Genomic DNA, 22676 nt, shown 5'->3' on the forward strand with positions numbered 1-22676 from the left:
GCTCGCTCTCAATGGGGTCCACCATCACCAGAGCCTGACAACAACACAGCCAAGTTCACACTCTCACATTTTTCACAACACACACCAAAGTAATAATTTATTTCAGTCCACAAACAGGAAAAAAGTTCAACAACAACACGGTCAGTGCAGACTGAGAGTCCCCCTGCGTGAGTCTGCAGAGGAGCTATGTACGGCCACTGCTGGTCTCTGTGTGTAGAAAGCAGAGTAAAGTCTGAAAAGCACAGTTTTCCTCAGTAAGATGTAAACCCACGGGTCCAAGATCTGATTCCAGGAGGCCATACGCAGGCCCAGCAGAGTGAACCCGCCCTGTGAATGTGCTGATGATCCAGGGCTTTGTTTGAGCTGCAACACAAGAATGTGGATCTACAAGGAGAGACAAAGAATCACTCATGCAGTGTTTTTACTTAAACATATATTCTTAGAAATACCTGACCGCTTAAAGGTGCAACTTGTAAGATATGGCCACTAACTGCAGCTCATTATACACTTTGCGATCGTTATCTTTGGCTGACTAGCTGAGTGCTGCAGGAATGAGTCTAAAACCTGGTTCCCTCGTCTCAAAGTCGATGGTTTTTTAAATGGGTTTTTGGTTAAAGCAGGAGATGCATGAAGCGGGAAATGACTTTGGGAGTTTTGGTATCTGCAGGAGGGAAAACAAAACCTCTAACTCAAACCAGAGGTGACTTTAAGAAGAAAGTGAGACTTTTATATTGCTTAAAAGAACTGCTTTTTAATGAGTTAACAAGACAGTAAAGCTATGCTTGGTTTTGTAAAAGACAGAAAAATAGGTGTAAATATCTTTCTTGACATTTTGTTTACTCAGACCTGCAACCGACCTCTGCAACATAATACACAGAAATCTTTTGACATAACGTCAGTACTATTATTGATGATCTTTGTTTATTTTTGACTGTTTTATGCTTAAAAATCTGACCATATCTTACACGTTGCCTCTCTAAGGAGAAAATGGGAACAAATCTAAAAGAGCAGTACTCACAAGAAAGGGGCTCCAGCACACGCAGGAAACCACCGTGATCACTGCCAGTTGCACCATCATCTCCACATCCAACGAGCAAAACATGGAGGAAGACGATGCTGAAGACATGTGACGAGTATGGGAAGATGCTGATTTTGTATTTACATCGTGGGATTTCCTTCTGGCCTGCAGCAATGCCAGACCACTAAGGATGTTGCAGAGCTGGGAAAGAGTGAGTGCAGTGAGGCCCAGACACGAGAAGGTCAGAACCAGACTGTATTCACCTACAGACTGTGGACCGTGGATAGGCAAGAAACACCATGTCCCGGGATACTGAGTAGTGTATGTCCCCACATCAAATAAAGGTAGAACTGCCAGCACAAGTGCAAGACAGGACACAAATAACACTACTTGCCGTGCATGAGCCAATGTGATCATGGCACTGTGGAAAAATGGCTGAGTGATGGCGACACAGCGCTCCACTGCCATGGCAAAGCCTAACAGTAAAGGGCATAAGCCAAAAAACACCATACTGGCCCCAAAGATCTGACAAAATTTCTTGGTGGGCTCTCTGAACTGCGTATCATTCTTCCGTTCCATGTGCAGATACAGAGCAAAGGCTCCTGGGATCACATGACCTCCCAGGTCAGCCACCAGCAACGCCACTGTTAGTAGCAGAAATGGTGCTTTGCATTGGCGGCGAAGTCGGACCCGGGCCAAGATGCCCAGAGCCGTGAGGTTGGAGATGGCACCAAATGTCATTGTGAAGCAGGACATCCCTATACCTGAAGGTTTCACAGGTGACCAGGTGCTGCCGTTCTGCCAGGCGCCGGGCTGTTCAGATGAATTGATCTTCAGGATCTGGTGGAGGATGGGCGGTGCAGAAGAGTTGGACAACAAAGTCATGAGTGTAGACGGTGTTCTCATCTTCAGTGACATCTACAGAGAATTACAAGCAAAGTTAAAATACTTCCATTAGTTAATACAGAGCCACAAAGTTATCATTATTATCTGGTGTTTTTATGTCATCCCGTTGTGCTTTCTAAGTGCCCTCAAGTAATTCATCGGCACGAGGACAACAGGGAAGTCCTAAATGCAAAACAGCCTTCTAATGAACGCTATGATACATGCCTTACTGAGTCAAATGGTCTGCCAAGGACATTTGGCATTTAGACCTTAATTAACAGAGCTACTGCCCACGTAATAATGAAGAGCTGATGAAACCCTGCCAGAGCCTTCTCCACAGGTTGTTCAGTCTCCAATTATTATAAAAGTGCTTGCTTGCAATACACGATGCAGCGATGGGATTGTAGAAGGTCTTTTGAGATGGTTATTATGCAGATTGTGCTTGGTGTCTGCATTGCAACATACAGTCACAGGAGGAGGACATATTTTATAGCGAGACACATGACAAACGTCCCGAGCCAGTGTTCAGAAAATATACCTTATCAAGTGGATGCCCTGAGTAGAGGATTAACAAACTTTTAACGAACTTTACCGTCATGTGGAAATGTGAGGAACTTGTGTCATCTGTGCTGCTTTAGTGTGGTTGGGTTGCACAGCAGGCTCCCATCTTGAAATCTCCCACCTGCCACAGACCTACCTTGCTCATTTATTTTCCACTCTGTAAAAGCTCCTTGTTCCACATCCCCTCACTTGACTGTTACCCCGACTCATTACTCCATTTCAGCTGCCAGCATTTTGGTTTTGGCAGAAATTGTCATCATGCTGTGAGTGTGCCAGGAAAGTGCTTGGGTTATTATTATTAAACCTACAATATGTAATTTCCACCGCTAGGGGGCTCCCCATCAAAAGAAAACATAAGACAGCTGCATTGGTGGAGCCGAGTGTTGGGAGCTAAAGCAGACGTGATGAATATAAAGTCACATTGTAGATTGTGGTCTGATCTGAAGCCATTTATTGACGGGAGGAGAGCTCACAGAATACCTTCGAACTTTTGGAATTAAAAAGTGGTTTTATCTTCACTCCTGTTTATCAGCCTGACTGCAGCTGCGATCTGCTGAGGAGACCGCCGCTGTCTGTGTTTACGTCACGTAACTGTAATTCTGAATGCCGACTGGAGCTGGAGGGGAAACTGTTCTTTATTTAATGAATGTAATGTTTCAGAGAGGAGAGGGGAAAAGAAGAGAGAGGATGGCAGTCTCGGCTTAGGTGCCAAATAGTGAGAGTTTACCTGAACTGAAACAGAGACCTCCCTTTCCTTGATGCTGCTGCTGGCTAACGTTAGCTCACAGCTAATGCAGTAAAGTAATCAATGTGTCGGATAAACAGGGCATGAGTAAGCCAAAAAAAAAAAAAAATCTTGCAGTCAAACGTGCTTTGCTGGTGGTTAATACACCATTTAACAACCAACATTATTGATGAAAATCTGAAGTCAGACACAAATGTTCACGCACGAGGTAGCTGTGAAGTTTTACTCATGTTAGGTTTCGTTTTGTTCGCAGGCTTCTCTACCTGGAAGTAGTGATGGTGACCTTAATGAACCTCATCGTCACTTTGAGGAAAGTTGAGGATTTCTCTGGGACTGGACATTGTTGGACACATTTTGGATAATGTAAGTACACAACTCAACATAATTGTTGTCAATGCAGAATTTCTACATATCCACCTGTTTCCTCGGGAGCCTATGGGGGCTGCCATGACAGATAACTACTTCCGCCGGCGGTTTTCTGTTTCCGGTTGCCTTGCAACTGCATGATGGCCGCTGCCGCTAAGCTAGCCCTAAACAACTAGCGTTAGGTCATAAGAGCTAAATTGTTTTTAAAATGAGCTCAGGTACAACATGTGCCGTTGTTGGTTGCCACAACAATTCATGAAAATTGAAGTTTTTTTCAGAAACGTCTCGTGTAGTACATCAACCACTGAGACAAACTTGTCCTGCCCTGCGCCCTACACGCCATGCTGAGGAAGGAGGAACGGAGACTAGCGCCGCTCGCAGCTTTGACACTAAAATAAATATTTGGGTTTATGAATATCTTCCACAGAATAGCTGCTGCATGACTTTCCTAACCCGGCAACGTCCGAGCAGCCGCCTGTCTCCACGGCTTCACTTTCCTTCAGCATTATCCACGCTGTATGTTTAGCTTGATTGACACTCTGGCTGGGCGCTACTGCTGCCTTCAGAAATATAAACTCGCTGTGTTTCTTAAACAGTACTTTCCCTATTTTGTTACTGTGCAGGTAGTTGTATGCTTCTGTGCTTTTGTAACTGCGTAATTCTCCGTCGACATCTTCAGAAAATATAAGATAAGCATTACCCCGACGTTAGCTACATCGCTAATGCCGTGCTAATGCTTCATGTCATCTGCCTACTCCGTGAGAACTGTCCTCACGACTTATTAAAACATCTGTACTGTGTATCCACCGCCGATTTTTATCCATTCTGTCGCTTTCTTTGTGTTGAAAGCCGGTTTTAGCGCGAGCATGACAGCTACATTAACGTAAACACCGAGGTCAGCCAGTTCAACCGGAAGAGCATAACCGAATACCGCTATGAACCATGGGTAAACTCACGAAGTCAGGAATAAGGTGGATACTTTAAAAATGCTTTGAACCAAACCTAAAGAGAAACAAAACATTTATTATTCTAAATAACATTTTGGCAACAATGGTTTTGTTTTTGTCTTGCTACTTGATCTTTGATGTCACTGACCTTCACCTGCAGGATCTGCATGTTCGCATAACCGGTTTTTCTCCCTTTTGTGACGCATCCTGCATGAAACACTAAGCTTGATATTTGTTACTTTACGTTTTGGCAATTGATTGATACTCTCCAATAAAGTGCACACGCCTGCTTTGGATGTAAATCTTAGAAGAGCACTTCAATCACACAAAGAGCTGACATATTCTTTTTATTAGAGGACGTGAAGAAAGTCAGAACTGCATTTCAATTTGATCAGTAGAATCCTTTGAATCTTGATACCTGTGTGCTTTATGAGCGTCCTCCACAGAAACTGTTGAGGTTACAGACCTCTTAATGTTAAAAAAAAACCCCTTTGCAGCTTCGGAGGAGCTGAAAAAACTGCGCTGCCTCTCCTTGTGTTAACACCATTAACTCACAGCAGATCAAACAGTCCAATTGTTGTATCCTCTTGTTTCATGTATTTTACTCCGCAAATTGGTTTGATTCAGCATTTATCTCTGTTTCATCCCTCTCAGTTCTTCAATGAGCGGTGCACCTACACAGAGATAAAGTACCTCCCCTGAGAGTGTGAGGAAATTACAGAGGAAATCCACGATTAAACAGAAACCAGGGTCACATGCACGACTGGGAGGATGTGATCAGTAGCCAGAGAAAGTCATTCTGGATGTGATTTACCATGGAAACTCCTCACTGTATCTCTCCTCAAACACCCAGATGTCTCTAAATCTCTTGTTTAATTCTTATTTCACTGAGTACTCTTTAAACAAAACGTTTCTCAGCAACTCAGGTATAAAAAAAAAAGACACCTGGCTAATTTCAGAGTTGTGCCCCGTCTGTATTATCCATGTCTTGAATACCTCATCCGAGCCGTGTGAATCTCTCTCTTTAACTCTGCGCGTCGCTCATTCATAATTCAAGTGGATTAAATAGATGACATCAATGAAAAATACAGCTCCAACTCTTCAGTCACGCCTCGGCCTTTATTCCTTATATTTTGCATATATTTCAGCTTCACTTTGTCTAATTTGCTACAGAGAGGAATGTGCTAAGTATGTTATCTGTGACGTAAATGACCGTTAAATGGTTATGAATAAGTTATAAATGAAACTTACCTTCAAATGACTCCGGATTGTATTGGATGGCTCAGAATAGATGAGAGAGAACAAACGCGTCTCTGGACTGCAGAGCTGCCTGATTTACAACGTTCAGTTATCACTGTGGTTCACAATCATTTGCTCTTCTTCTCCTCCCTTTCTTTGCCCCCTCTTCCTCTCAGGCAGTTTCTTTCTCCCTGGTCTGGCTCTCTCTCTCTCTTTCTCTCTCTCTCTCTCTCTCACTCTGGAGGCTTGGCAGCTATTTATCTGCACGTGCTGGACTGGCATTTTCCATCCCGCTTCCCCCTCTCTGGATGTGTTTCTTCCATCTTTTCATCTCCTCTGCTGATCTTTTGCACCGGAGGGGACCTCAGCCATCACTTCTGTTTTGCAGCACTTTATCGCGAGCTCGGCGAGAAGTTGAACAGTGAGAAAAGTAATTTGTCGTGAACGTTCTGTCTTTTTCTTTCTCAAATTATCAGCGAAATGGAAACAGTTTGAGCGTGTTATTCGACTGGTGCTGTGATGATTATCATCCACTGTCGGTCACATAAATATTAGCACAGAGACATGAGAGGAAAGCATGATGATGATAAGGTGCTTCACGGTTTCTGTCATACTTGTGGGAGAATGAAGTACTCTGATCCTTCACTGAACATCTCCCTGACAGATATTTGAGAAAATATTAGACTTGTGATTTAAAAATAATCCTTAGCGTGCGGTATGCAAAAAGATATATGAGTAGTGACTTTACAAACCAAGGTTTGTAAATGTTTAAGAGGTAAAACTACATCCACAATGATACTTTGCGCAGAAAGATGTTTTCAGGACAGCTCAAGGTTTGTTTACTAAAATGTAAGGACCAATTTGGAGACTTCAGAGTTGTTTTGTGAGCCCATCATGTCTGTATCTCACATAAACAGGACGGAAGAAGAGATTAAGTTCGAGGGTATTTCCTCTGTACGTGTAAGTGTTTCTATCTTTTCAATCAACCAGACAGATACATAAAGAGTTATGCAACATTGTTAGACCGGAAGGTGAAAAAGAAGAAATGACCATTGCATTGATTTACTGACACCATTACTTTGTTGCTATTTCTGCTAAATCTGACCTCTGACATAAACAAGTTTAAAGAAAAATATGCATTTGCCCGTCCGCTTTGCTAATCAAGCTCATGTCTTAAAGAAAATAATTCCAAGAACAGCGGTGGAAAGACCTCAAACATGAAGAACAACAGAATATTTATTTCATTTAAAGCTTGCAGGATAGGCATTCTTTGAACATTCAAGTTTTAAAACACTTTTTATCAGAACTTGGTAAATAAAAAAACTCTTTTCAAATATATTTCGATATAATACAACACATGTTACAGATCGGTGAAACTGAGCAGAATTGCAGTCACTTACTGTAATATATAATATTTTGCCCCTCAGTATATACACAAACATACATTTGAAACATTATTTTCTCATTATTATATCCTCTTCTTTGTTTGTCATATTTAAATAATATCACTTTTGACTTGAAATGTCTCTCAGATTGTCTTTGCTTGTTGAATAAAGTACCTGGAGGACACAATAAGCCATATTACATACACCTGATTACACAGGTCTTTATAAATATCATCCATCTTTTTGGGATTTATTTTTTCCAGCTTTTTCCCACTTAATGTCACAAAGTAAAGCACACTATGGGCTTGGATCGTGAGTCATCATAATGGCTTTGCTTTAAAACATTCAGTTTTTGAAGACAGGTTAGTCTTTATTATAGTGATACGCATGTGGAGCGGCATTTCTTATTTGAAACAAAATCCATAATTCTTTTTTAAATTATAACAATTCCCTTTTGATAGCTTAAAATACAAAGACCAGCTCATTAACAACAAAGTAAATAAAACAATAGAAATAAACTATTTACAACTTTTTGCAGTAAAACAAACACGTGCATTGGCTACAAATGGCAGGACAGCAGTTGACTGAATATCTGAGTTGGCGGCCTTCAGGAATAAATCCGATTTTTAGCTCCTCAGATGTGAGACTCTCCAGTGTCCCGGGTGCTCTTGGATGCCTGAAGGACCACAAAGGAGAGAGACGAGCGACTGAGTCACGACAGACACTTTCATGATCAGCGCAGGCTCTGCTCACACAACACACAACACACAACACACAACACACTTCCCCTCACACCCGTGTTACCGCCTGGGTTTGGGTCAGATTACTTGTGATCGATTGAATAAAAAACACGTGTAGTAAAATCTGAATACTTTCAGGTTTCTTCAAAATCAAACAAAAAGATTACAAAACCACAAAATATTCATCATTTACAGATGGTGAATTCAATTAGAATTTACTACAACAGCTGTATTTTGCAGAATGTGTGTATTCTACAATATGTGGGAGGCTGTTTGTCTTTTGTGTCAGTTTTTTGTTTATCATCCTTTTTTAGTATAAATAAAAGATTAAGAAAACTGTCAATCTGAGAAGAGTTTGTTACTTGACAATTACTCCTTGACAACGGCAACTAATATCTAGTTACACACTTGTTCCTATGTAGTTTGGGCTGATTATGGCTATTTTTGGTAATCCGATTACATAATCCCATTTCCATGTAATCCGTTTACTGCTGAACCCTGAATGCCTCATCATCTTCAGACCCTGAAAAAAAAAACTTGCTTTTGGAAGCTTTCCAGAATTCAGCTCTCCGTGACTTAACCCCGGCCTCTCAGGCAATCTCATTATGGACAAAGTGATAAACTGCCCGCATGCATAATAAATGTGTGATTTAATTTTACTGTGGGAGCAATTAAAGACGGGGTTAGGAGTTCTCGAGAAAAGTTGTAGATTCAGTATTTCACAACCTTGGAATGAGACTTTCTTAAGAATGGCCCGCACCACCTTTAAATAATTTTATTTCGTTTATTTTTTACTTTTATGAAAGTAGATACTGTGTGGTAGCCAGATAAAGTAGTGACTATGTTGCATTGTGATGAAATTAGTGAAAACTACTGGATCTTACAGTTAAACCAACATTAATAAGTGCTCACCTGAGCTCTGCTGGAGTACGAGGAACTGAACTCTGAGTAGCTCTTCTTCCTCGGTGCACAGCATCTGGACAGGATGTTTCCATACTCTTCCCTCACCTAGAATCACAATAAATACAAACTGAGTCTCGACATCGGCAAAAGCAGCAGACTTTCCGCTTTGTTTCTGAGCGGATCGCGACCGACCTGTTTGGAAAAAAGGCAGTGCATGACGAAGAGCATGACCCCTTGAAGGCTGCCGAAGATGGTGAACAGGTAGGACATGGCGATGGTGCCCTCCTCAAACTGGAAACAGCCAAAGATCCACATGGTGCCCAACACGCACAGCTGAGCCACTGCAGTGATGGTGAACGCCCTGCAGGAGGCGACAAAGACACACACTTGTCACATCTGAGGCTCCTCGACAGGAAACAGCTTGCTAAGCAGTAATATAAGAAATATATGCTGACATGTTTAAGCACACATGCAGACCTCGTCCATACGCACATATGAAACACTGACTCACTTTATTTTCTGCAGATTGTCAAGGTCAGGGTTTAAACTTGAGAACTTCTGCGCCAACTTCCACACCGTGATGAGAAAGAACACAATGTTGACCTGAAAGGAGGAGAGAAGTGAAGTGTTTTTTTTGTTTTTTTTTAAAGCACTGAAGACAGTTTAAGGGATATTGTTTCATCTCTATAATCATTTTTTTTACTCACAAAGATGATGACACAGGCAGGGCCAAAGAAACTCCAAATGGAGTTCAAGTTCAACCAACAGCTGAAATGCATATTGAGAGTTTATGGAGCAGATTATATCTCAAAATAACCCTGAATTCACTATAAATAAAAAAAAAATCAACAAGATCAGCATCAGAAGAGGGAACTCACTATCTCTCAGTGCCGTATCCCTTGGGATTAGCTAGGGCAGAGATACCGACGATCAAAGCCGGGACTCCATAGCCTCCTGCCATCATGTAAAGGGTCTTGAAGTTGGTGTTAAAGACCAGGACCACCATCCTGAAGAGTTGTATGCCCTCCAGACACATCCAGCAAAACGCCGCCAGGTAGAAGAAATGCAGCAGCCCTGCCACCACTGAACAGCCGACCTAACGCAGCGAGGAGAGAGGATGAGGATCAGCGTAACAGCAGCGAGGGAGGAAAGGACAAAGGATGCAGAGGAATGGGGAAAAGAAACTTCTCGCTGAATTGTTGTTTATAAATCTGCAGCGCCCGCATAAATCATTCAGGAGCTGCGCTGTTACTCAGTATCTACTCCTCTGCTCTATTCAAGGGTGCCAGAAATATTACCGCGCTCACCTGGACACTGCAGGCATTCTGAGCGCGCAAGCTGTTATTTCACAATCGTATTTACCTCGCTCTCTGTGCGAGAGATGCCTGCGAGGAAGATGAGGACGGCAATGAAGAGGCTGATGCAGAGGTGCAGGTGGATGCTGGTCCTCGGGCTTTGGATGGAGCGGATCAGTGAGAACGTCAGGATGCAGATGAACAGGCAAATCAATGAGAGGGACAGACCAATCCAGGTGATCAGCTGCAACTCAAACTTGTCCTGTTGGGGAGAGAGAGAGAGAGAGGAGGGTGACGTCGCAGGAAACAGAAACAGACTGGAGTTTCGACTTTCATGTCTGAACCATGTGTATCATCGTGTCGTTTTAACCTCCATCTCGTAGAGCGCCATGAGCACCGCGAAGCTGCTCAGGTGGGTGCAGGAGCACACGGTGTATTCAGAGTTGGACTCCAGCACGCTGCATCCACTGTCAGACCACGTCCCACCTCCCTCAGAGGAGTTCCAGAACACACAGGTGTGGTTGTTTTCGTTTGTCTGTGAAACGAAAAAAGTTATAACGACCATCATAGAAACGATATTTTCATGCAGTGAAAGATTTTGATCAATGATGAGTAAAAACTACACGCTACCTGATTCAGGTGGTATAAGGTTAATCGGACTGACTCGTTGAGGTGGCTGGTGTTTCTGTTACTGACAGTGACGGTCACGACTTTAGAGTTGATCCTAAAGCGCTGCTTCGCTTTTGGTTTCATCCCACTAAAGAAGCCGTCCGCAGAGTCGTTCAGGTTTGCATAGCTCAGCAAGGACACTGTGGTGAAGCCTTTTCACAATCACAGAAGGATAACACTGGATTAATGTGACGTTCATTACATTCGCAGGTCATCTATGTCTAAATGAAAGTGGTAGCAAATGTGTTAATTGCAGGCATTATCATTACCAGGGTAATTGGAGAGATCTCCAGCAGCTGTCTCCAGCTGGATGCCCAGACGGGCTTGCTTAGATGATAAAGTCACAGGTCCCTGAGGTGCGTCAGCCCCCATGTGCACCAGCAGCTCCAGCTCTGAACCCATACAACACAAAGATCAGTTTTTAGATCAACATGCATCGCCTGTCTGGTTCAGCTAAAAAGAAGTTGAGAGGGTGTTAAGCAACGTTTCCACAATCAGAACTCAGAGACGAGGAGCCACAACAGGGACCAGGGTCTAAATTTAGTTTTTCTGGACATAATTTTAAGTAACTTAATTTGAGTTTGTGATCGTCAGTAGCACAACTTGAATCTCTCACACAAATAATGACCGTTGACACGTTTTCATACGTCAGTGGAATAGTTTGCCTACTGTTCACTGGTCTTTATAAAACAGTGGAAAAGCAGACAACAGGCTGAGGGAAAAGTAGTTCCTGGGACAAAAAGTTGTGGCTACTTTGGAAGGAAACTTGGCTTTAATCCATGAGTGAAGAGCTCCGAATGAACGCTTGTACGTGTCTTTGTGAATGAGAAACCAAAGCGAAGAAAGCACGACAAAGTGCTTCAATTTGTGTCAATTTGTATTTAACCTGTGTGAGTGGTGGATCTCGTTGTCCCAGGTGGCGTAATGAAAGGTCCTATGAGCCCCAGAGTGTTTTCCACCAGGTCCAGAAAGGTGGAGACTTTCCTGTTATCTTTGAAGGGTTTGCCGGACAAGAGCTCGTCGATCAAGGACAACAGTCTCTACAGCCACAGGAGAGGAGGGGTAGAGGGAACAAACATGAGCTTTAGCACGGAGAAACAGGAGACAGAGTCGGGCCGAGGCAGACTTTCAGGCTGCATCCCACCTCAGGTCAACATAAACAGTCTGAGTTGAGCAGAGACATCTGAACATGTGACAGAGCACGAAGGGGGTGGGACTTCCTGTTTCTGTGCTGCTTGTGAGGAACTGATTTTTACATAATCAAATGACATTTCAAATTAATATCTGTGCAGAAATACCGCCATTATGTCCCCTCCATCCAGTTCTGTTGGATCCTCACTTTCTGTGAGCGCCCGGCAGCCATTTTTCAACAGCGTCACAAGATCACGTGCAACGGGAAATTCCTAGATATAAGGAAAAAATGAAACCAAAAGTATGAGCTGATGTACATTTTAAACGTATGTAATGGATGGTTATAAAAATGATAGAAATGTACCTCTGTCAGATGGGCTTTGAAAACATCACAGTCCAACGCTGAGGAAACAGGATGTTTGGTTTTATTACATGTGCTTGCTGATGACCTGTTTCTGTTCTGTTCTTATATTTACTGAACAAACACCGGTTCGGTAATGGATGTTGGAAAAATGTGAGTGTTGCTTTGTCCTTACCAGTGCACCGAGACTGGTTGTTGCCATAGTTGGTGAACCCTGAGTGGCATGCACAGTAATGGCCGGCGGCTCCGCGGTGGCACGTTCCATTTCCACATATTGTCTTATCAATCAGACATTTGTCTGGAATGGAAACTAACCGGGGAGAGAAAAGAGAAAATGGTTATACTGTGTGCTTCAGTTAGTGCTAATGGCACATCAAATATCCACCAGGAATTATGGATTGTAATCATCTCAGCATACTTCACAGAATATTCTTGCCATCGTCTTTGAAATCAGAACAAAAATCTAATATTCAACGTATTTTGCAGGATCACGTCGTAGCCCTCACCTTTACATAGTTCCTGACCACCAGAGAAGTTGGACCTGCCAGATTCCAGTCCATAGCCGGCATTGCAGACACAGTGATAACTGCCTGGTGTGTTGATGCATCTCGCATTCTCACCACAAACATTTTCGTCTTCGCATTCGTTCATATCTATGTGAGCAGGCAGACGACTTTTAACAATAGCGGTGAACAGAAACAATCGCTCGGCCATCAATGCTCTCGCCATAAACTATAAACAGATCACATTTGCATAACGTCACTGCAGCAGGAAGAGGAACAGTTATACATACATACCATATAAATAACAAACCACAGTGATGTTTTATAGTGAGGGGGTATCTTACCTCTACACGTCACATTGTCACCATCGTGGAAACTTTCCACTCCAGAAGTGGTTTGGAATCCATCACCACAAATGCAGGAATAATGTGGAATTGTGTTGAAACATTTGGCATTGGGTCCACATAAGCCCGGGTTCTCCACACACTCATTGACATCTTCAAGAAAAATACAAAGAATGTTTTTTATTTACATGGCAGCAGCAAAACCTCAATGGTAAGTCTCTGCCATAGTTAGATAAATACACAAGATAACTTACCTTGACATGTTGCGGACGAATTAGCTGAAAAATTCTTTGTGTTTGTCGATGATATAAAACCCTCCTGACATTGACAGTAAAAGCTTCCTATTGTGTTGTAACAGACTGCATGCTCTCCACAGGGCCCAATGTACTCAGGATCGTCTTCATCCTCAGCACATTCATCGTCATCTTAAAAAAAGGACACGGGAATGTAACAAAGATGATTATCACATAAATAACACGCCTAAATGAGCGTATATCTGCGTGTATGGCTACCCAAACCCAAAGTTTTAACTTTAAATACCAAAAATGTGTGGGGATAATACATTTCAAATGCAATTAATACCATCTGATTTAACATGAATCATTTAGCAACAGAGTATAATCAACAGGAACAAGAGTAAAATGCAGTGGAGCAGAAATATCAAATAGATGAAATGGAAATACTTGAGTCAGGTATAAGTTTTGCAAAACTGTACTTATGTACAGTACTTGGGGAAAGTTTGTGAATTACATTCCATCTCGGTTATTATTCTATAATTTTGGTTTCTTTTTCTAAACGCAAGCATGAGTAATGAAGACAAACAAACCATACGTGCCACAACCTGCTGGATTTTACACAGTGGACTAAGATAAAATTGTTTTTCATACCGATGCATTGTCTCCTGGAAAGAGAATATCCTCGAGGACAGGATGACTGGACCACAACGAAGGAGAGGCACAGCGCTGAAAAGAAAGCGGGCAAGCGTTAATCTATGAACATTAACACAACATCTGCCAGACCTACGTTAATTCCACACAAACACCTTTTTAAAAAATAAATTAAAGGTTTTTGTGTAGCCAGAGAAGTGGTTCTCAAACCTTTTTCTGGCATGCCGCCTTTCAGAAGCTGAAAAAAGTTCATGCCCCCAAACACACAATTTCTATCAGTCGTTAAGAATAAATGGGAAAGCTAATGAAAAACATCAGGGAAGGATTTTAGTGAAATACGTTTTAGCTGCAGGGACGTTAAACGATCGGTTTGACCACACAAATCAGACCCGAAGTGTCCCGAGAAAAGGTGAATTTCCACATTCTCCACCCTCGTTTCCTCAGATTGTTCCAACGGCGTCTGCACCATAATTTGAAATGAACACATGGGTGTCAGGAGAACTCTGCTTCCTATGTGCATGTGTAAGGAAACATCAGCTTGCGTGGCACAGTCATAAAAGAGCATTACATCCTCAGGCTGTGAGAGTGCAGAGTCAGTCGTCTGTGGTCGCCTAAATGACACCAGATGGGTGCAATGTAAAGTATATGGAAACAGGAAGAAAGTGTCCAGTTATATTCCAGTTATTAAGACGTAGCTCAGTAATTGTTTATTTAATCCAGTGAGGTATGTTCCCACTTATCTGGCCTTGCAGATCACATTTGCTGCTGAAGAATTTGCTTTAACACTCATAAAATGGAGGTGAACGAACTTTTGTACTTTTGAAAAACAAAGCTTCCTTGCCAACAGTTCTTTTGTTCCTTTGGAAGGAAAAAGCTCCCAGTAAAATCTGTAGATATTACGTTTAAAGAAAGATTCAGCATGTTTCTGGTGATTTGGAAGAACTGATGATTTAAATATTAACTTCAGGGACATATCCAAATAAAACTGACTTAGATTAACAAGATAACTAGCTAAGTCATAAGTATATTATGTCAGCAGTTAACGTTCCTGCAAACCACAGTGAGGTCCACGGTGGACATTTCCAGCAGTGTTTGTGGCGATCAAAACTGTCTGTTTTCACAGAAAGTTGGGCCATCTCTAACCGAGTGCGGCGAGAACAGAGAAACAGGTCTCTAAAGCCAAACCACCATGCTTCCCTCACCCTAACCAAGTGTTATTTGTGCCTAAACCTAAACAGAGCATACACAAAGTGTGGTGACAAGAAGACAAACTGAAAATTCAACCTCAATCAAAAGTTGCAACATAAGTTTCAGTGTTAACTTATCTGTAGCACTGAAACATCCGCTCTTAACTTGTCATCTTTGGTTTTGCAGAAACATATACATGGCTCACATGCATCACTGTGATTGGATTAAGCTAATATGAAGTAAAAAAATAATGGTCGACTAAGATGGGATCATTATGTTGTGAAATGTTCCACTGCTCTCCGATTCAGTGATATACAGTTGATACCACAGTGTTGTTGCTCATAGCAACACACACAGTTTCCTCCTCTAAGGGCAGTTGTGTATGGCTTGTGGTCACTATCAGGTGACAAGTGAGGGGGTGTTGTGCGATGAGCTCATAGTGTATAAATATCACTTTAAAAGCAGTAGAACAGAGGCCCTTTGAGCACTGGGGCCCTGATAGCCGTGTTGTTTGAAGGAAAGCTGTCGTGTTAAGCGTCTCTCTCTTTCCTTTACTCTTAATGTATTGGGGCTCTTTCCCACCCATAGGCTTCAGACACATCTGCTGCAGAGTGACTCTCATTAAAAACTGGGAAATTTTAAGATTCTCATTATTACAATTTTGTCGTCAAGACTTAAGATAAGAATCCTGTCAGATTTGATCTCAGTGGAAAGATGTTCCAGTGATAAAACATGGACCAAAATAAGCATGATTATATAAAATAGTTTTTAACTTTCTTTCTGTCGCAATGGTTTACTTTTGTTTTAATTGTATAATTTTATGTAAAGTAAAATGTAATTATGTAATGTCTGTCCGAAGATACATAAGTATCCGTTGCCATTCCACCAGAGTACTGGGCAGCTTCTTTCTTCTGGCAGGTGCCGCACTCCTCTCTATAAAATAGTTTGTATTGTTTTCTCAGTTTAATTTTACAACCCTGGTGTTGTAAAATGACAAATAAATGTACCTTTACCCTTTAATTGTATTTCAAATGTCTCTGTATACGACTTTAATCACGACAATTAGACAGTTATTCCCTTTAAAATGTTTACACACACTGACAGTATACGAGAGGTTAAATATAAAAAAGCGTGATACAATATCTGCTGTTTTCTACAAAACTCATGGCAGATTTCGACTAGAACAAGATATAAATATCCATCCTTAAAAGTTTTCAGCCTACTGCCGCCAGCCAGTTTCCCTCCTTCAAGCACAGAGCATTTTCAAACTTTCTCAGCAGATGATTTTCCATCCTTACGACTGTGCAGATGGATGACAGATGTGACTCACCCAGTATCAGGAGGTTCCACCGGCCCGGCATGGTGAAGAGGGAATCTCTGTCCAGATTTGTGTCAGGAAAGTTTAAACAACCAAAACAAAAACTCTGGGAACTGTCTACATCCAGACAGTGCAGTTCTCTTCCTTTTCCAAAGTTTTCCCCGAGTTGTGTCTGTAACTTAAACGTAAAGGAAAAAATACATCTGTATACACCAGTCAGGTTGATAGGTACGGAAAAAAGTAGCGACAGTACGTGCTGATGCGTGCAAATAGAAAATGTATTAAAAATGCTGGAATCAGTAGACTCTCAGATCGTATGATGACCTCTCCTCTTCCTCACACTCTGTGTCTCCTTCTCCCCTTTGAATGTTCATGTGCTCTCACTACTGAGGTGACATGCTAAGATGACGCAAGTTCTTTGGGAGGGGTTTCTCTTTCTCTCTCTCTCTCTCTCTGAATCATGCCTCTGAGGTTTGTAAAGGAGGACAGCCAGGAGTTTTCAACTTCTGCTTTGGGGAGGGGCGATAGGGTGAGGAAACAGCTGCCTCCACTCGGTTCCATGACAACCAAACGTTACTAAAGAGTGCTTTAGCACAAGTAATGTCTGTTTCTGCTCTTTCTGTCTTTGCTCGCCTCTCTGTATCTTTCCTCTCTGTTGGACTGGGCAGACGAGGGGGGCTCAGACTGGCTATTGTTCTGCTGGTGGGTATACCCTCCCAAATGCAGAGATTCTGCACCCAGCTGGCTAACTATGGCGATGACATATATATAGCTTTTGCCTCCATGCGTCTGCCTAAAACAATGTAACAATAGTAACAGTGTTGAGCTTCATTTGGAGTGTATTTATGAAATGCTCCTTTCCCAGAATGAACTATTAATAGGGTAATGAACTGTACTACTTTACGTTCAAGTGCAGATGAAGTAAATAGGTAAGCTCGTGGATGAATGTCTACTGAAGAACTACAAAATGGTGCAAACTGGTTTTGAAAGTGAACATTTTTGATGGTGTCAAATTAATGTCATTAAGAGGAAATGCACTTCTGAGAAACTGTGGGCATGAAGAGACATTATGTTCTTTCCTTATCGCACATTTTAAATGCTCAGTCAGCCTATGTCACGAGGTGTCACCACCTTATACATGATGTTACAACCAGGGCCTAGGACAGTGGTGTCAAACTGATCCAGTAAAGGGCCACTGTGGCTGCAGGTTTTCATTCCAACCAGGCGATAACACACTTGCTTGGTTGGAATGAAAACCTGCAGCCACAGTGGCCCTTCACTGGATCAGTTTGACACCACTGGCCTAGGAGAAACCCTGGCACAACATGAGACTCCTCTCTACCCATCCTCCAAGCACTATCAGCAGCGAAGCATCTTTAAAGGTTTTATTCAAAAATACGTCTCACACACGCTCAAACAAACACGCTGGCAGAGGAGAGCCCACAGGAACTGGTAAAAAAGCCGTCCTTTAAACTCCTGGCTGCGAGGCTGGAACCAATCGGCTCCCTGTACAGCCTACAATCAAACACACCTGCAACCAATCACACACTCACACTCAGGTAGAAGAGGGGTATTTAAGCAGAGGCAATGGAAAGCACAGAACAGAAATGTTTATTCGACCACCGGGGTCGCAACACGTGACTTTATTCATGCACGCTTTTGGGAATTGTACTGACTCGAGCAATGAGAATAAGAATCTGAGGAAGTGCTGTAAGCATTTATAAGAGCAGCTAAATGGAACAGAACAAAACAAAATTGTTAAATTTTCAGCATCTTTTCTTGTATCCAGCTCATAGTGGAAAGGTCATGTTCAGGCCAGGACACAGTCCCAGGACTCACTGACAGGCAGGGTGGATATTACATTATTTCACACATATAAACAATGAGGCGGGCTTTGGGTGTTGTGTGCCGTGGAGTATGTGGTTGAAAGACAGCAGGCCGCCAGGGACTGGTGGTGTTACATACATAGCTTGCTCACAGAGGGACCTTGAAATGTACTGACATTAGCATGACCTGTTAAAAAAAAAATCCTGTCTTTGAATAGTCTAAAGTTTGTATCTTTGTTTATGAGGAATGACTTTGTTCGACCAGTTCAGACATCAAAGGGTTTCTCGTGAAACATCACATCCGGAGTCATAAAATTTCTGAAATGAATGAATGTTAGATTCTAATCTTGTTCCCTCTGCCACCTGCACAAACTAAACCTCTTCAAGTTCTTTCACAAAAAGTTAGCATGCAAAAACCAAAAAAAAGAACTGAAACAAGACTGGATGTAAAAGCTGACAGGAAGACATGAAGACAGGAAATCAGAGTTGTTTTAAAGGTTACCGTGAGAAACAACGTGAAACACACTGTCACTCTGAAACAAAGACACTGAGTGCCATATCTTTTTAAAGACAATAGTTATATACAGCGCAAAGAACAAAAAGTGGAACTTGAAGTGATGCACGAGGGACTTTGACTTTGTGGGGACTTTTCTAATGAAGGATATTCACTCAGAGTACATTGTGTACTGTATGAGGTGGGAACATCTCAACCCACAACACACAGCGTGCAGTGTCGACTTGAGTCACTGTTTTGATGACTTGCAACTTGATTTGACAAAAATAAATGACTTGAGCCTTATGACTTGACTTGAGATGTCGATCAAGTGACTCGTCTGGCTGTCTGTTTTTAACAGTTTAAAAGAGAAAGGGAGGGGATTTTTTTTTGGGCTGAGAAAACGTAAATAAATTGCGTTTTTTGTCTTTGTAAAGACCAGATAGTGCAGCTAAGACTGCAGAATCTGAGGGCAGACGTGACTTAAGACTTGGCTTGCCTTAACCAAGAACTCAACTTGACTTGACTCATCCTATGACTTCACTTTACTTGACTTTCTGACTCGGACAAAATGACTTGAGTTCCACAGATAAAATAAACCTAACTGCACTCTCTCTCACAACCGATCATGATCAAGAGCAATCAAGTCTTGTATAAATGCAACAAAATGCGACGTATTTACGACAGGCCTATTACTAGATTCACTGAACAGCAACTGATGCCACTGACCCGCACATAATATTCACAATATAGTCAATGTCAGGCTCTGTGCGGAATGAATTTTTTAGGGGGATGGTATTATAATCACTCCCCATTCTGAACTGTGCTGAGCTTGACGAGTCCTTGCGAGGGGTATTGAGGTCAAAGCCTGGATATCACTTCTGTACAATGGCTACTCTGTATTCAAATAATGAATCCGTTCCACTTGACTTGGCTAACTGTGTCACTATAGTTTAATTCTGGCTTCTTTCTCAAAGAGCGATTTCCAGCCAATATGATCATGGCAGGCATCCAGCGCTTATCCTGTTATCTCACGACCTTCTTCCTGCCCGAACCAAGATAGTGTACATATAGAGTTTTGGATGGTTTGTGTTGGGCTGCGTTTGTTTTCTTTCTGTTTCTTGCTGGATTCTCAAACAATGAGGAGGGGACCTCGGTGTGGCCCAGCTGTCCCAACAACTTCCTGACAACCCCGAACGAAAAGGTCAGAGTGGAGACTGGAGAAGTCTGGTCGAAGCGCTTCGTCTAAAAAGTGATGAATGAGACTTAGTCATGTAAAAATGTTCTATTTTCATAGACAGCTGCCGTCTGGAGGGCATCAATAAACATTTCCAAAGCTGCGACACAGATGATGTAATCATGATGAGTACCGCTGTGTGGAATAATGAAGTCCTTCCACACGCACATTTATTTGACTAGTTATAGCGACTTTAAAGATGGGGATTATACAGCATTGCACAACTACTTTCTCTTGCACCAGCAGCACTCATTGTCTATACGCCTTGGAAAATATGTTATGTATATACTGTAATTTATATTTTTTTCGGGAAACTGCTGGATGGCGCACAGTGGATTCTGTTGCCCCACCAGACCAGGTCCGAAACATTCACTACACAGTCGAGTAGGTGTCTAGTGATTAAGCAACATGCTGGCCTTTTGGTTGGTGAACCACAGAAGGGAGTTGCTGGCAGAGCTGTGAGATTCTGTCAGCCAACACTTCTCCTTTTGGTTATGGTACCAGAGAGAGCAAGATGGGCCTGTAAAATAAAGTCAGATGTCACACTTTCCTTTCTCTCTCCTACTTGTTCCTTATGTGTCCTTTGTTGGAAAATATTAAGTCAGTAAAAACCCTTGAATAGTTTAACTGTCAAAATTCCATTTCCCCTTTTTTCCCCCTCTGCTTCCTTTCTTTGAAAATGTCCAAAGAGCAGAAAGAGGGTCCACTGCTTCATATCTCTCTTTTTAAGGTTTCTGTATAAAACACATGCTTTTTTAATCATTGTTGCTACAGTGAGGCTATATTCTGTTTTCTTTTTTATTGAAGTGCTTATCCTAGAATCTGTAAACGTATATAACTCTCTTACTTAAGTTTGTGTTTTTTAAATTATGGCTTTCACAAAACATTTTTCTGAAACACTTGCCTGTCTCTGAAAGTTAATTAAAGCTTATTATTATGAAATGCATGAACTCATCCAGCACAGAGAGAGTTTTACAGGAGCTCATGATACTGCATAATGCAATTTCTGTGTAGGAGTACGTAAAACATGAGGGCAGACTGATCTGTTCAGCCCAGCAGTTTCTTCCAGTGTTAATGACACATTCCTACTGAGAAATTCATCCAGAGTTATTTCACATTACTGAAGGTGCATTACATTTGTTCATGACAGCGTTCACAGTTCATGGTTGACAAAGTTCAGTTTACTGTGTTGTATATTTTTCAAATATGTGGAAAGTTTCCATGTGAATGACTGTTGAATATGTGAGAACAATAACTAATTATAACCAAACACACGCTGTTGACCGAGCGCACAGCACCCCGCTCTTTGCTAAATGCACAATGTGTGCAAAAAGAAATTTCCCTTACGTAGCTGTGAAAAATAGTTCTCATTTCTCTTGAGGAACTAAGCTCGTGTGGTTCTCCCTCCCTTACACCTTCAACACAATCTTGATGCAGTGGAGGAAGTGGTGACAACATTCTCACACCTACTGCAGACCTTTTGGGTTTTTTTGTCACTTGCTTGAATTTTGCTTTTAACAACTTCATAAATCTAACAGCATTTTCAAGGGTCGGGGGTGATGGTTGCTTGTAATTTACTTAATTAAGTGTTTATGTGATACTTCTTTGGCTGTAACACACCAAGTGACTTACAAATACTGAATAATATTCTAAATGTGAGCTTATCTGACATTATCTGACCATATGAATAACATGTATCTGTATATTTGATGACTTTGGAGTATACATGAATGTGTTGCTTGAAAAATAAGCCTTCAAAGAAATTAAGACATTTTTATAGCTATAAAACATTTTTTTTTTTTTTTTTTTTATGTGTTAGCCATATATTAAAAGATTTTTTATCCATTTGGGAGTGGTACTTTCCAGTTTTTGTGGCTCTGTTTTTTTGTGCTTCCAAACAAACAAAAAAAGGAAAAAAAATAAAACAGAAACAGTTTGTTTTAAATGCACTTTGTTTTGTTGAGAACATGCCTCAAAACTGCTTAGAGTGCCAAACAAAATGGATTTTTGCTGCTCAAAGCGAAGGTTGTGTTAAAGTGAAATAGTACCCTCTAGTGGAAACACATGTGTATTACATCACATCGTCATAAGACTCCTATAATTGAACTGCAAAGGTTGGAAACATGTCGAGTGGATGTTACTATCTGGTGGTGCTGAATGTCCCTTCAGCACCACCTTGCTTTTTTAATTTTCACAATCTATAGCTGAAGATGCATCGATTGCACAATTTTCACATTTGATTACTAGAAAAGAAAAAGTAGTTCTTGGTGGTGGAGATGTGGGCAGGCAGTTTCTCAGCGCAGACCGTAATAGAAGTAAGATAATTTTCAGTGTTGAGAATTATTCTTATCAGGCGCAATGTGGGACAACAATTTACTTCCTGTTATTGGGTCGGAAAATATGGCGGATTCACTATCTCAGCAAATTCAGCAAGTTGAGGGAAAACTCTTGAAGATGCTGATTTAAGCATTTAACACTTTGCTGGTTTTAATGTGCAGCACCAAAGCCAGAGGGCCGCCCCAGGGCAAATTATCAAACCATGTTTCATGTTAACTCTCAAGGGTCAAAAACTAAATCATTAAGACCATGTTAGTTTTAATCAGATTAGAACAGATTATTATTTGGTATATGATGA

General features: G+C 41.6%; 2 protein-coding genes and 1 long non-coding RNA gene across 3 annotated transcripts; 1 reads left to right on the forward strand and 2 right to left on the reverse strand.

Moving 5' to 3' along the window:
* Positions 1-7: 7 nt before the first annotated feature.
* On the reverse strand, positions 8-5941 carry ptger1c (prostaglandin E receptor 1c (subtype EP1)). Its single transcript, XM_030407653.1, has 3 exons — positions 5774-5941; positions 1019-1936; positions 8-384 (listed from the first exon to the last, which is right to left on the reverse strand). Exons 2-3 carry the CDS (start codon positions 1934-1936, stop codon positions 142-144), a joined length of 1161 nt encoding a protein of 386 aa, XP_030263513.1. The 5' UTR covers positions 5774-5941; the 3' UTR covers positions 8-141.
* LOC115575512 (uncharacterized) lies at positions 3482-5775 on the forward strand. Its single transcript, XR_003982679.1, has 2 exons — positions 3482-3572; positions 5177-5775. It is a non-coding gene; the product is annotated as an uncharacterized LOC115575512 (long non-coding RNA).
* A 1038-nt stretch (positions 5942-6979) lies between the features above and the next one.
* adgre5a (adhesion G protein-coupled receptor E5a) lies at positions 6980-16871 on the reverse strand. Its single transcript, XM_030407648.1, has 19 exons — positions 16498-16871; positions 13980-14054; positions 13347-13517; positions 13093-13245; positions 12752-12898; positions 12421-12555; positions 12249-12286; positions 12052-12156; positions 11640-11793; positions 11023-11145; positions 10715-10905; positions 10455-10619; positions 10152-10346; positions 9668-9885; positions 9497-9557; positions 9301-9392; positions 8982-9150; positions 8799-8894; positions 6980-7822 (listed from the first exon to the last, which is right to left on the reverse strand). The coding sequence occupies exons 1-19, from the start codon at positions 16526-16528 to the stop codon at positions 7781-7783; spliced, it is 2361 nt and encodes a 786-aa protein (XP_030263508.1). The 5' UTR covers positions 16529-16871; the 3' UTR covers positions 6980-7780.
* Positions 16872-22676: the final 5805 nt, after the last annotated feature.

This window comes from Sparus aurata, chromosome 23 (genome assembly GCF_900880675.1).
Source record: "Sparus aurata chromosome 23, fSpaAur1.1, whole genome shotgun sequence".
In the NCBI taxonomy this organism is placed as follows: domain Eukaryota; kingdom Metazoa; phylum Chordata; class Actinopteri; order Spariformes; family Sparidae; genus Sparus; species Sparus aurata.